This window comes from Osmerus mordax, chromosome 3, assembly GCF_038355195.1.
Source record: "Osmerus mordax isolate fOsmMor3 chromosome 3, fOsmMor3.pri, whole genome shotgun sequence".
Taxonomy (NCBI): domain Eukaryota; kingdom Metazoa; phylum Chordata; class Actinopteri; order Osmeriformes; family Osmeridae; genus Osmerus; species Osmerus mordax.
Genome location: NC_090052.1, coordinates 19,424,184 through 19,439,309, shown reverse-complemented (window position 1 = coordinate 19,439,309; position 15,126 = coordinate 19,424,184). Strand labels below are relative to the sequence as shown.

The following is a 15,126-nucleotide window of genomic DNA, read 5'->3' as shown; positions in this document are numbered from 1 at the left end:
ATAGGATAATGAAAATAAATTGTAGGTCAGAAAAGGCAAATAGATTTATTGGCAGCTTCACATCGCATCAAGTTCCCCTTCTGTTTTTATGATGATCAAAGGTACAGTGATATGTTTAGCAATGCTTTAAAGCCAATAAAGCCAAGCCTAAACCAACCTACTACCTTCAAGAGTTAAGATAGTACTTTGAGAGGTTACAATGATTCCTTTTCAACTGAAAAGTCCCACTTCCTGTAATAGGGTCAGAAAGCAGGATGTTGTTGTTGCATAAGTCATTTTCAGTTTAAAATGTCAAACATCAAACTTTGTTTTAAGTATAGTTTATCAAATAAATTGGAATACAATATTTGCTTTGAAAGTCGAACAATAAATACATGTGAAAACAACAACAAAAAAGAAGACCTTGTGTTCCTTTGGGATTTGGAATAGAAGACCACTACTATAATTATGTTATTATTAGTCATTTAGCAGACGCTCTTATCCAGAGCGACTTACAGTAGGTACAGAGACATTCCCCCCGAGGCAAGTAAGGTGAAGTGCCTTGCCCAAGGACACAACGTCATTTTGCACGGCCGGGAATCGAACTGGCAACCTTCAGATTACTAGCTCGATTCCTTAACTGCTCAGCCACCTGACTCCCTTGATGGTGACAATGACTTTGAAATAAACCTTTAAGTTAACAAGAAACACTGAATTGCTTTTATTGAGCATCTCAAAAGATGCTAGATGCTGATAAAGCTATTCAAAGCCATTTATACACTTTCACTGTTCCCCAAACTTGTCTTAATAAATTATGAATCTAGACTTTTAGTTGGCTGACCTCTTTGCTTTACATGTTTTTATATTCAGCACCTACGATAGTGCAAGCCAACCATGTAATAGTTCAGTATTTTTTGTATGTCTTTTGTCTGTCATGATATGTAATGATATGTAATTTGCAGGAAACATTGTGACACAATGTAAATAGTGTATGAATGCAAAGATTGGGTCGTTGGTCTGGCTCAAGATTGATTAGGCACCTGAGCTGTTTCTCAGTATGCTAAATACATGTTTTCCCCGGGCCATTTGTCTATCTTTACTCCAGCTGATTAAGTAGCAGTTGCTTTACCTCGCTCCACACCATGGTATTGAGCCCAACACCACACCTCCGCAATACTGCTGCAGTAAAGAGAAAACATTAAACTGTGGAGGAGGAGCCTTTTGTCAGGGTGAGAGAGGGATTGGACCAGAGAGTGTGAGAGAGAAAGAGAGAGGGGACTGAAGAGTGGGTGGGCAGAGAGAGAGAGCATGAGAGAGATTCAAGCACGGAACAAAATCAGTGTGTTGGAAGGCAGAAACGGTAGAATGGAGGAAAGAAACGTTTTGTCAGAATAATATATTTTATTTCGGAGTATTAGGAAAACAGAAAAACAGGACATTTTAACTGCAGATACTGTTGACCAATAAACCTGGTAGGTTCACCTGATTTATCTTATGTAATGTTAACATGCATATCCATGCAGACACCATATCACACTATTTACTGTGCAGTGCTGGAGTTTCTTTTTTCATTTCTAATCCTAAAGCTGTTCCGGAAGCACAGCATCTAAGTAGAGGAATTTGGGATGCTGATTGGACATAATGCAAACATCCAATTGGTAATGTTTTTCAGAAGTAGTTTTTACTATACATTTTTGACATACTTAGTGATCTTATGCCATATTTAATTATTAAAATGCATGTTATCTAATCCATGTGTAGTGCTCCAAAGTCTATTTTATTAATGTATTTACCAGCATATATACTTATATTTTCCTGTTACTGCTGTGATTTTGTCCAACCTATCCCTCTACACAAATTCAGTTTTTTCTCTCCTTAAGACCTTACACTGGCTAAAGCATTTACTCATAATAGCACTTCTTCCTGCTCTTTAGGTGGTCACTGATCATCCTTTAGACACTTCCAAATTATCTCTGCAAGCTACAATAGCAGCCGGTTCCTGACACCCAGCTGTCAAGACAGATATTTGACCCATGTCAAAATAATTTCCTCTGGTGAGCATGCCCAGGGATTAAAGAGCCTGGAAGCTACTGAAGTCTAGAATAAGATTATGTGTCTGTTGAGTATAAAAATCAGTTTAAAATCTGTACAGCAGTGTTAGATAAGAGATTTTACCCTGCTGCCTGCTGTGTTCAGACATTGTACTATTGTTTAATACACTGATATGCTTTTGGGAGACAATTGGGTTTGAGGGTGCCTTCATAAAGAATTGATGTGAGGGGAAATTGGTGTGAGTGTGTGACAGAATTACTTTTGAAGTCTCGCTTTCAAGTCAGAGTGTACTTGGTAAATCAGCCATTTTGGAGAGAAAAGGAAGATAAAATAATTGTGCATGTTCCATGGGTGAAAGAAGGAAAGCCAGTTGAGGAATTATCGAGAGGCTCAACACAAAGGACTGTAATTTGTTTCAGAACATTTAACTGAGCTTCTTATTGTTTTAGTCATGTAGCTCTTTTAGAAGTATCCATTACATTGTTGACATTATGTTCCAGCCTAAAATAACATTTCAAATCTTAATCATACAATAAAAGATGCACCAAAAATCTAAAAAGGTTGTCACTTACAGATAGTCACTACCTACTAACCAATTAGCTAAGGGTTAGACATAACTGCCTCAGTAGCTGTCCAACCACGACCAATAGCCAGCTGTCTCGTTTGGATGACATAACATCTCCATGACAACAGAATTTGGGTATTTTAAGTGTTCAATCAATCAAGTGCCAAGACTCTAACCACCGTCATTTCAGCAACAGCCTAACATTCTACAGAGAACATAGCTTCTGACAGCGTGTCTAGTTTTTGAGATATTTTGTAGGCCTATGTGTCTCAACAAATGCACCAACTAAAACTATCCAGGCTGTGCCAAAGTGTGCAATTTTCTCACTCTCATCTTTTGGTAAAAAACGAATTTTTCTCCCACAGGCTAAGTGAAATCTTGGATCAACTGCAGCGCTGAGGTCACTATGCATAAACCACAGCCACAACAAAAGCATACAGTGTACGTCTATTTTAAATAGTTCAGTAGCCAGTGTGTATTTTGTAGAAAACAGACGTCCATAGAAGGTAGTAGAAAAAAGTAATCGAAGGCAAAATATCTTTCAACAGCTCAAGGCAGCTCGATGGTTTATTTCGGCAAGGCAGATGTGCATTCACAAACACATACAGGAAAAGACAACCACATTTCCTTGGACATCTCATTATATAGACAAATATGAGGCACAATCCCCTTCCCTGCCTGATATAATGACATAACCTTCTAGAACATTCTAGAAGGTTCTTTAACCAGTTCCTAACCACCCCACAACTGCGTGCGCATCCTCTGGCTCTTAAAATGTTGATCAACTTCTCTCTTACTGGAAAAGCCCCCTCTACTTCACTTCCCATGTCCTCGCTTCATCTCAACCCCAGTTCACCCCAACATGCTTAACCCGTTCCTACATCCTCCATCTCTCTCGGTTCTGGCCGAACCTACCACTTCGGATGCATGACTGTAGTCCCTTAAGACTAAGTTCAAAGATGATTTTCTCCCACCTGCTGCACCCTGTCTCACTCCCCCCTTCCTTTCTGACAGGGCCTCTTCAGTTGAACGAGTCTACCATACACTGTTGAGCAACAACAGCCTATTTTTCGAAGGATACAATTTCCTTTCTCATACTTAGTTTGCCAAACCTCTTCTCCCATCTTACTTTCCTTTGTTTCTGGTTAAATCCAGTTTGGAGTGGAGTTTATCAACTGTGCAGGGTTTCTTAACTATGCAGATAGAAGTCAGCCATTTTAGGCCCCAAAACCTGATTTGGGGTAACCTTCCCTGGTTTGCCTTGCTGTCCCATAATCAATTTCCCACAACATGTACAAAGTCTATGCCAATGTGTTTTTATGAACAAAATGTGTCACAAGCCACTAAAAGTCCAATTTAAGTTGAAGCTGTTGGCCTAATCTGCATTTGGGAAATGACAGACCTTTTTTGAAAGGATTTGCATTCCAAAAATTATGGTTTGATCCAGCTGTGTTAAGGCCAAACATAAACTTTACATGTATCACCAAATGCTTGAATCTTGCCTGGTGAGGTTGTTACAGGTCTGTATCACAGGGATGAACTGTATGTAGGATGTGTGCCAGCCAGCATGTTGCGTGATAGGACACTTGGTTGTATCTAAACTGACAAGAGATAAAGAGAGCTAAACTTCAGAATTTGGTCATTACTGCTGTTGCCATTGTCTGTTACAGGATCATTGAATACAAACCATCCATCTTTAAACCTTCGGACTATCTATAGATGTGGTACTATGCTTTTGGTCATGGCAACTGCCTTGTTAATTACAATTTATTAATTACAATTCATTGTATACAGTGTAGTCCCTGTTGAAGTTTCACTGACTCATTTTCTGCAAGCGGCAGTCTGTGGCAATCAATCAGTCTGTGTCTTGGAGAGTGTTCCGGATATATTGGTTAGTCATTTCTCCTCAGTTGGAAAGTTGCAACTACATCAAAGAGAACACCATCTTTCAATTACTGAGACACTTTAAAGGTATGTCAAGACTGTAATCAGATCGAAGGGAGGAAACTGGGATTCCATCAATATGTAAAACAACTGACATCCTTTGTCAAATGTTCAAAGATTACCCTTTGCCTTCAATATGAAGCGTGTGTCTACATGCCAGCTAATTTCATGTATTACATGAACATTCTGATTACGATATAGAGTATGTAGATCTGTCTAACATTAATTAATATAAGATACATAGCCTACAAGTAAGTTACTTGACCAAGTGGGCTGGTGTTTGAGTGTACTAGTTATGATACACAAGGCTAGGTAGAAGACATCATATATTGAATGTCAGGATGGCTCCCTTCCTTGGTCTTCCACATGTAACAGCAACACTTCCTTTTCAAACCTGTACAGACGAAAAACGATTCCTCCTTTTCCCTCTGCTACAATATGATCATTGAGGAAGGTGGCTATACCAAAGATAGAGAGCGTGACACATGGTCAGATTAATGCATACCAAATATGTCTATGTCGATCTGATTCTTGCTGTGGTGTTGTAGGTTGGTATCCAATTGTTTTATAAGTGGTTTCATCCATAAGGTATTGTATTCTTTCCAGTAAGGTCAACACATACAAAATGATTCATCCTTAGGCCTACTTTGTTCCATAGAAAATACTCAGGCAGATATATTGCACGAAAGCCCACAGCAAACATGTTAGCTACTCGTTGCTTTATTAGGTTTTGTCTGCTGTCAGTATGATATGAGGATTAAAAACTGGGTGACTCATCAAAACAATTCATCATCCTTACTTGACATTCTGAAGCACAACATGTTTTTTATGTGAACACCATTATCATAAGGTTGTAAACAAACCAGGCATCACTCATATTGTTGCAGCCCAACTTTATCCAGATTTATATCTCTTTTCTTCCAGAACACAAACTACAGTTAAACATGTCTGACCTGGAAGACTTCAGCAGGACAGGAGGACAGGGAAATACATCAGACAGTTACCAGGTGAACCCAACCAGTGTGATCGTGTCGGTGGTCTTCTCCCTCATTTTCCTACTGGGCACCATTGGGAACAGCCTTGTGTTGGCGGTGCTACTACGCAGTGGCCAGGTGGGCTACAACACCACCAACCTGTTCATCCTCAACCTGAGCGTGGCCGACTTCTTCTTCATCATTTTCTGTGTGCCTTTCCAAGCCACCATTTACTCCCTGGAAGGTTGGGTGTTTGGCTCTTTCATGTGCAAGGTGGTCCACTTCTTTATCAACCTCACCATGTATGCCAGCAGTTTCACGCTTGCTGCAGTGTCGGTCGATAGGTATGTTTCGGTTTCTCACCATTTTCCAAGCTACTGTCAGAAAAAAAAAGTGCTGTCAAATCTTTTCATAGTATACGTAAAGTTGAACAGTCCCAGTGCCTCATATCTTTTTTTTATTATCAATGTACTGTTACATGTAGTTCACATTCATCATTGGTTTGTGAATCCAAAGGTCAACTTGCCCAATTAAAACAAATGGATTTCTATGGCTATAGTTTACCTCATCAGGGTTCACACTTCCTCTCTGCACAAATACTTGGTCTTATTATTTATTGTATAATAATAGGCAGAAAGATGATCACAGGCGTGGACAGAAGCCTATGCTGTTCAGATATAGCACTCACACTTTCAAACACCTATTCTTTCACAGTGTTTTTATTAGCCTGGCACTCCAGACAAACTTTCTCTTGTCCCTGATAGCTACCTGTCTGGCCAGAATAAAAGAGGCACATTGGTCATATTAGGAAGAGGACGACATTTCATCTACAAACTAACGGATAAAAACTTACAAATAATCCTGACCTTAAATTGAATTTGAATCATCATGATGGACTTCAGTATGAGTGCTTTCCTTGCTTTTGTTCTCTTCCTGCCAAAAGGATCCCATTGATTCTGTGGGGCCACATTCTGAGCCCAATGAAAATAGCTGGTCTCAATCTGCAGGGAGGGCCGACACCTTCAGCACACAACGTGATTGTTTACCTTTTTGATGGTGCCATTAATTCAATATATTTCCTCCATGTGAAAAATGAACATCTGCTGCGAGTCTGGTTGAGACCTAGAATCCCCAGCAGCAATTATTTCCCAGGCAAGCAGGATGAACAACAAACACATTTGCAGCTCTAAATTTGCAGCTCATCTATTAACCCCAATGGCAGATCAAATCGGGTTTTTTTTGTCTATAAGCCTTAAATATGTTTTCAGATAAAAAACAATTTAATCCATTTAAGAAGTGGTAGATTGACACTGGACTGAAGTATAATCAAATTCTTGTTTACTTAGTCACATCCTTTCTTGCTTAACATCCAGCTAAAAACACTATTCTACTAATAAAGCATAACAAAAGAATTACATGCACCAACAACTAACACTTTAACTGCCATCCCTTGTGAAACATTTATAAACCATTTGTGGAATTGGTTCCTACATCGACCTAATAACTGTCCTTTTTATATGTTTACACATAATTTGTTATTAGTTAGAGTTCCAATGGTTGAATTAACTGCACAAAATGTATTTGGGTTTGTAAAGGATACAATATAGTTTTAAGAAAATCTTAGTGAAATTAATTGTAAGACTGACCAGTCTTTGTGTTTGTTTGGTTGGTAGGTATCTGGCAATTCGCTACCCTCTGCGTTCCCGAGAACTAAGAACACCCTGTAATGCCGTGGTTGCCATGGTGGTCATCTGGGGTCTCTCGCTGATCTTTGCAGGACCGTATCTAAGCTACTACGACCTCATTGATTTTGCCAATAGCAACGTGTGTGTCCCTGGCTGGAAAGAGCACAACCGTAAGGTGCTTGACACATGCACCTTTGTGTTTGGTTATGTGATCCCTGTACTCATCGTGAGCCTGTCCTATACCAGAACCATCAAGTACCTGTGGACAGCTGTGGACCCATTGGACGGAATGTCAGAGTCAAAAAGAGCCAAGCGCAAGGTGACAAAAATGATTATCATTGTTACTGTACTTTTCTGCATATGCTGGCTGCCGTACCATGTAGTCATACTTTGTTACCTCTATGGAGATTTTCCGTTCAACCAGACCACATACGCCTTTAGGATATTGTCTCACTGCATGGCTTATGCTAACTCCTGCCTCAATCCCATTGTGTATGCTTTGGTATCCAAGCATTTTCGCAAAGGCTTTAAGAAAGTGTTCAGCTGTATCCTCAGCAAGAATGGAAGGAACAAAGTTCACGTGGTTCATGTGGCCAACACTGTGCCTGGATTTGAAGCAGGGTCAACAGAAGTGTCTCAGATGAATGAGGAAAACATACGACAGAACGATTGTGAAATGACAAACAGGCCCATCGCTGAACCTAGGGAGGCAACAATGACTTTAAACTTGCCATTTCAAAAGCACCCCTAAATGTCAAAGAGTTATGTGCTTATTGCCTTATTAAAAGACATTGGGAGGGGATAGATATCCCTCTCCAAAGAGGGATATTTGATGTTATCTGGATGGAAAATATGTTTTCAAGTATGCAGTTTGAGTCATAAACCTTTACCTAAAGGATTACGTTTTGTTGCTATTGATTTTACTTAGAATGCGTATACTTAGAAAGTATATGCAAATAGAATTTGCGTATACTTGCATGCATTTCTTTGATATTAAATCATTAAGTAAATGAAAAATCTGTTTGTGATAGGAAAAAGAGTAATGGGTACACTTTAGAATTGTGTTGATGTTGTAATATAAATACTACAAGCATTGTTATAATTTATTGTTTTGGTTTACTTGTTTGTTCTCTCAAATAATTTCCCTATCTAGTGCCCGATATAAGATGTGTGCTACCTCGTTAATGTGCTATTTATTATTAACTAGATTCAAAAGAACAGTTCTCCTGCAGGATTATTTAGCCAATATTGGGAAATAATACTCCTTTATACTGTCCAGCACTGTCTGCAATTTTGTCAAGAGGTGTTCTTTGTAATAGTATGTTATGCTTTTGTAACGGTACATCTATCTATAATGGATTTGAACTTATATAAATAATATTTTTGGTGTAAATATGTGATTAAATATGGCAATTGATTAATATATCAGTCAGAACTATTTCAATACTGTATGTACATATAAATAAATTCAAAAAATCGAATTAAAAATGTTGTTAAATGACACATTCCTTTGAATAATGGTGGGTACTGCTAATAAAATCCACTAACATCTACTGTATGTTCCTTGGTGTATCTTTATGGGCAATGTACAAGGTATGGTCCATGAAGAGAACTCATGCAGAATAAATGTGATCAGGATAACATGGTAAAGAGATATTCAATTTAATCTTGATATGCATGAAGAAAAATGTAACAAACATATTATATTTTGCATCTTTAACATTTATGAAATATTATCAATATATGAATCCTTCTAAGAACATATTAATCTTAACTGTCTGACATTTCTCACTGCAGAGTGTACGCTAATAATGGTAGATACTTAAACATTGAAAGGACCACTCCAGCAGATCTTCAGGGAAGAGAGCAGTCATTATCATGCACAGTGTAGCATTCACTTACAATGCAAAGAAGTGCTTCGATTAAAGTGCTGCAATTAAATACTAATCACCCAGTTCATCATACTACCACAGGTATAGTCTTATCTATGGTGCGATACAGTTTATACCATGATCAGCCACACTCTCCAATAGAGAATGATAATTTATTCAACGCTACTGGGTCAATACATTACACCCACGTCATTGATTTTCTATATTCTACGTGGCAATCAATTAGATTTCTCCCAGGGGCACTGTGTCTTTGTCATCTGACATTTCATTCAAAGAAGCAATCAACAAAGTAAAGATACATTTTGAACGTATTTGAAAATGAAATGGGTTATTTAGGCTTTGGTTAAACCACAGTAAACGTCTCTAAAAAGCAAAAAAAATAGCCATTGCTTACTTACTTACTCTTACATTGTGATACACTTTACTCTTCCTTCCTCATCCTTCTCCTCCCACCTCATCCTTCCTCCTCCTCCTTTGGCCCCCTCCTACCAACTCTCATGTTTCCCTTGCTATCAGACATTGCATACTCTCAACATCTGACCTGGTCAGATGTTGCACAACATGGCTAGAAACAGCCATGTTGTGCTCTCTACATATTCCATACGTAAAATCATTCAAATTGTAATATATTTGACTTGATAAACCTGCTGTTCTCAGCAGATTGATCAAAGATGATGCTACTTCCTTCTGCTCTAGGAACTCATGGTGCAGAATATCAATGAGAGCAGTACAAGACAGCGATTGCCCCTGAGACCCTTGCATCTCTGGAATGTGAGTGCAGAGCAGAGATTGAATTTGCATTCATTGTTGGGTCTCGCTGCATTTTAAAAGGAGATGCTGATTAATTAATTTAACTAGACATCGATTTCTCAAAGATATAATTATATGTCATGGATATTACAGACCTACCAACCGTCTGCTAACCTGAACCAACTCCATGCATGAACAGGACATAATTAGTCATAAGTGTTTCAACATGGTGAGAGGTTTAATCATGTTCCAGTTGAGTCATGCTCAAAACCGTTTCGTTTTAAAAGCTGCACATCAAGAAAAATCCCAAAGCAAGCAATTAGTCCATGCTGGTAATATGTGCTGCACTTTGTTAATGTAGTTTGAAAAAAAATGATTCTGTACAGTCTTTTTAGAAACCTGTCTACCATCAATGACTGAAGCAGCCTGAGAAAATATCCAGTGTCTTTAGGTATCCAGCAACAACTACCAAACAAATAAAAAGCAAAGGGTTTATTTATTTAGTGGCAAGAGCTCTAGGCTAAAACAAAGTGTCTTCAGGAGTACAAACCAAGAGCATTGTAGAGAAAAATCTGTGCGCAGTAAATGTAATTATGCTTCCCAGCATCTGGACTAGTATTGTTTCCTTTACTCTAATAAACAGGGCCAGCAATGCTGATTGGACAGGTTGATTACTTTTTGTAATTTAGAGGACATGCCACAGTCTACAGGACTGGGATCTCCTAACCTAGACACCAAAACATTTAGAAACCACACTACGACACAGTACGCACTATACTCAACCAACTACCCTCATTGATTTCACCCTTGGATATAGATGTGTTTTTCATCCAGTTCATCCACTACGCAATGATACGATGTGTATCTGACCTAAAGTGGGAAAGAGATGTATGTCTGTGGTCTGAAATGGACAGTCCCCGTCAGTATTAAAGGCTCCAGTTTTCAAGCTGAAACATGGTTGAACGTGGTTTGAGGCATTGATGATTCAACAGTTATAGAACGTATCTTTCATGCCTCCAGAACCCTCATGCGTCATGGAGTTACTAGAAACATGATTGTCTGACACCCCCTACTAGAACACTGGGGCCAGAGTGGGGTGATGAGCAGGCTGTATAAACATAAGATAAGAGGTCAGCTGAGGTCAAACTCGGTGTGTGTAACTATGCATTAAACACTATGAAATACAATACATTTGGCGGAAAATAACACAAAGGTTATTCCAAATCAGAAAATGAATAATCAGCAAAAATATCCCTCATAGTTCTTTGAGACAGTTGTGTTCAGAACATTATATTAGGTAGGTAGGTAGGTAGGTAGGTAGGTAGGTAGGTAGGTAGGTAGGTAGGTAGGTAGGTAGGTAGGTAGGTAGGTAGGTAGGTAGGTAGGTAGGTAGGGGAATGATCCCCAGGGGGAATGTCCTGAAGTACAGTATATTATAATGAAGAAGCACACGCACACATACACACACATACATGCTAACCCAACTACTAATTCATACATTTTTACTTATATCACCTGAAGACCACTAATACAGCAACAGTATTGCTGCATGTCATAAATCCTTTTCATCCGTTTCATATTGGAGACTCGATGCACATTATAGCTATTCATTAGAGATTCCAGCTCAGGGCTGGGCTCTCAGTACAAGACACAATCCTCACCCACACATTCCGTTTGCACATTCCATTCTCCATAAATGCAACCTTCTACCACTACAACAGATGTAATTAGAAAGAAGCAAGGTTAAATCAAGGTTACTTTCAGAGAAAGTGAGGGTGAAGGTGGAGCATCTTTTTTTCTTTTTTTTTCATAATCATTAAGCGAAATGCACCCTTTTACAGTTTGAATTCTGTTTGCAAAAAAAGGAAAATCTGGTTCCAAGTCAGCTTGATTGCATGATATTCTTAGAACCTGAACTTCTTTGTTATAGCATAGTTCCTATTTAGCCCCATGAATCCATGTTACTTTGAATGTGTTGAATGGCATGATGGGATGGATATATGAAAAGGGAGACAGAGAAAAACAAAAGAGGGAAAGGGAGAGAGCGAGAGAGAGACAGACAGACAGAGAGAGAGACAGTGAGAGAGAGAGAGAGAGAGAGAGAGAGAGAGAGAGAGAGAGAGAGAGAGAGAGAGAGAGAAAGAAAGAGAGAGAAAGAAAGAGAGAGAAAGAAAGAGAAGACTCCCACCTGTGCCTCTAAAATGAGACAGAGATTAAGTATACTACACATTTCAGACCTTGTGCATGTTATGTCATTGTTATTGTCGCAAACATTGAAAAAGCTCATACTTTAGGAGCCCATACAATAATAAAAGAAAATTCATTTCACAGGTGCACTAGATGTTTCTCTCCTCCACAGTAGGACACTCACATACCTGGGGCACAAGACTCAAGGCGTACAAGGAAAAGTGGTAAGTCATATAGTGAATCTATTAGTCATACGAGTGAACAAACATACTTAAAGGGCTCAGATGTGACAACTTGAATGTATTTCTCTACCACAGGAGAACACTCAAACACCTGAGGTACACCTGAGGTACATTCAAGGCTGAATGAAAGCAAAAGAAGTACAATTAGCTGTAGCGAGGCTGATGGACCACTCTTACCAAGAGGGATCAAGCGAAGAAATGCAAAACCACACTAAATAGCAGGCATATTAGGAGAAAGAAGCTCAAAACTCTCACCTCATGTACTTTGAAAGAGGGACCCAGTGGCTACAATCAAGTAATTTAAATAAACAAATAATTTCATAATAATAAAGATACATTTTCAGGCAAGAAAACATTAATACTGCTCTTTCTTTCTTGGATTAATAACATAGATGTTAGTGAAACTCTCATATTGTAATGCTTTTGGTACTCTTCTCGATAACACACCCCCACACACCCCCACCCCCACACACCCCACCCCCACACACCCCCACCCCCACATACACACACCACCTATCTGAAGTGTGGCAGGATATCAGACACAGAAGGTGTCATGATGACATGATGTTACTGACATGGTTTGAAGACACAGGAGATGCCACAATAGGGAATCTTGCTTAGGACCTGACAACTTGCTAGCAAAATCTGAAGTAAGATAATTTCTCATTCCCTATTCACCTGCTGGATGTTTGGTGTCAGAATTATCCCCAAAACATTTGGGATTTGCTACAGCAGAGAAATATGTACATCCCTTGTGCCTTTGAAACTTCACATTTTTCCTCCCAACATCCTCTCTGTGTGATGCAGATTACACAGGACTGTAATATTTGACATCTCTAAATGATAAGTCTCCTGAATCATTATCTGAGAGCAAATGGATCGAGGAGTGCTTTTCTGTGCCTAATTTGAAAAAATGTGTTGTATCCTCAACCAAAACATGACCAAAACTAATATTTGGTGACAGATCACTCTCAAACAATGCAAGCTCAAACTCATTAGTTACATGGGTTATTTCAGGTTAATATTGTCCACACAATTGAGAAATATCTCCATGTAATAAGCATATGCATTGTTGTTGTTGTTTTTTTTGCTTTTCTCTTACATTCTCATTGTATTGTTTTATTGAGCAACATGTATGTTATACCCTTTAACGTTAGTCCACCTATTTACATAGTAAAATAAATTCTTCACATAAGCCAATTACATGTAAACACTTTTCTTGGAAATCTGACAAAGGTTGTCCATTTTCTTTTCCAGGTCATTACCAGCTGTTTTGTTCAGTAATTAATGATCCATTAGTGTTTGCAATCCCAGCTGTAACATAAGCATGTTTCTGTTGAACTGTAAATAGGAACAAACAGTAGTTACACTACAGTATAGCCATTATTACTATAATGGATTATGAAATTCTAGGTTGAAATGCCCAATGTGTGTTTAAAAAACATTTGCCAAATTACCCAAATATGCAGTAAATAGTAATTACTTTCACTATGTCTAGAAACCTGAGCATTGCTCTGAATCATATTAGATGAGCATGAGGAATGACAAATGAAAAGATAATTATTATATATAGCATACCCCATTTAATATGATCTCCCCACTAAAATCAAGACTGTGTTTATTTGCAAATGTGTTTTGCGTGTTAAAAGATCAAAGAAAATCATGATGTTTTGATTCAATCACCATGGCAACAAGGTTCTCAGGGTCAGCTCCATTTAACACATTGCAATCCAACACATAAATACTGTTGAATATGGATGCTCATGTTTTCAAGGACATCTCCCAATACATCTCCACACCCTCTTCCATGTACACACCCACACCCACAGTCACTTTGATCAAATCTATTCATAGCCTCCGCAACCTTGTGATAAAAATGTGTGGCAGGCTCAAAGCATAAAAGCTATACTTCTGTGTTACATATTATTGTGTTCTCTGGGCAACATCATTTCTTCACATAAGCCAATTACATGTAAACACTTTTCTTGGAAATCCATTTTCTTTTCCAGGTCATTACCAGCTGTTTTGTTCAGTAACCCTAACCCTAACCCTGCTAAATGTAAAATGTAAATGTAAAATCATTTCGTTTGTTTGCTTTTTTTGGCTATGGATAACACAGCATGGTCCAAAACCTATCAACACCCATGTGAGAGAAAGCTAACAGGATGGCCAGGCAGAGCTAGCAACATCCTCTCAGGACTAGGAATTGCACTAGGCCTTATTTAATCAGCACACAGTCTACATGCTCATATCTGTAGTGGTTCGATTGAATTCTAAGAAGATAGAGCGCAAGGTTTGTATATATATTTATCTTGGAGCTGGCTGTGCCATCCGCTAATGAATGTCTATTTCTTTTGATTGGATCCTTCTCGCTTGTTTTAGACTCAGCTGGAGAACACGCTAATGCTCTTCCCTTTTCAATTAGGCTGCTTGGTTCTTTAAACGGACTCCAACACTGTGTCAGATTTAATTACAAGTGCAATGTGAGAGCCTGTGGGCTGAGACAGTAGAAACTACAAAAGGTTTGGAAATAAGAAAGGGAACAACTAAGCTACACAGCATTCTAGGGAGTGTTGTTTTAGTTCAAGCATGTCTTAAATCTGCCTTAGACCAGGCCTTAAACATAGACAACCTGCCCCAAATTACAGTTAAGACGCTTGTCTTCATGCTTGAGGTGCTATATCCAGAATTGACAGAGCTGGTAGATGGATATGAAGTGTGATGGTGGAACATGAAAATGACAAAATCATCATCAACAGTGTCAACAGTGATAGTCATGGCCAATGAAATGTTAATCGATGTGGATGGATGTGGATGGAATGTTTGGTTTCATATATTTTCAAATATTAGCTAAAC

The 15,126-nt window shown here is 38.6% G+C and overlaps 1 protein-coding gene across 1 annotated transcript; it reads left to right on the top strand.

Moving 5' to 3' along the window:
- Positions 1 to 1,317: 1,317 nt before the first annotated feature.
- galr2b (galanin receptor 2b) lies at positions 1,318 to 8,124 on the top strand. Its single transcript, XM_067233191.1, has 3 exons — positions 1,318 to 1,451; positions 5,465 to 5,858; positions 7,188 to 8,124. The coding sequence occupies exons 2-3, from the start codon at positions 5,485 to 5,487 to the stop codon at positions 7,948 to 7,950; spliced, it is 1,137 nt and encodes a 378-aa protein (XP_067089292.1). The 5' UTR covers positions 1,318 to 1,451; positions 5,465 to 5,484; the 3' UTR covers positions 7,951 to 8,124.
- Positions 8,125 to 15,126: the final 7,002 nt, after the last annotated feature.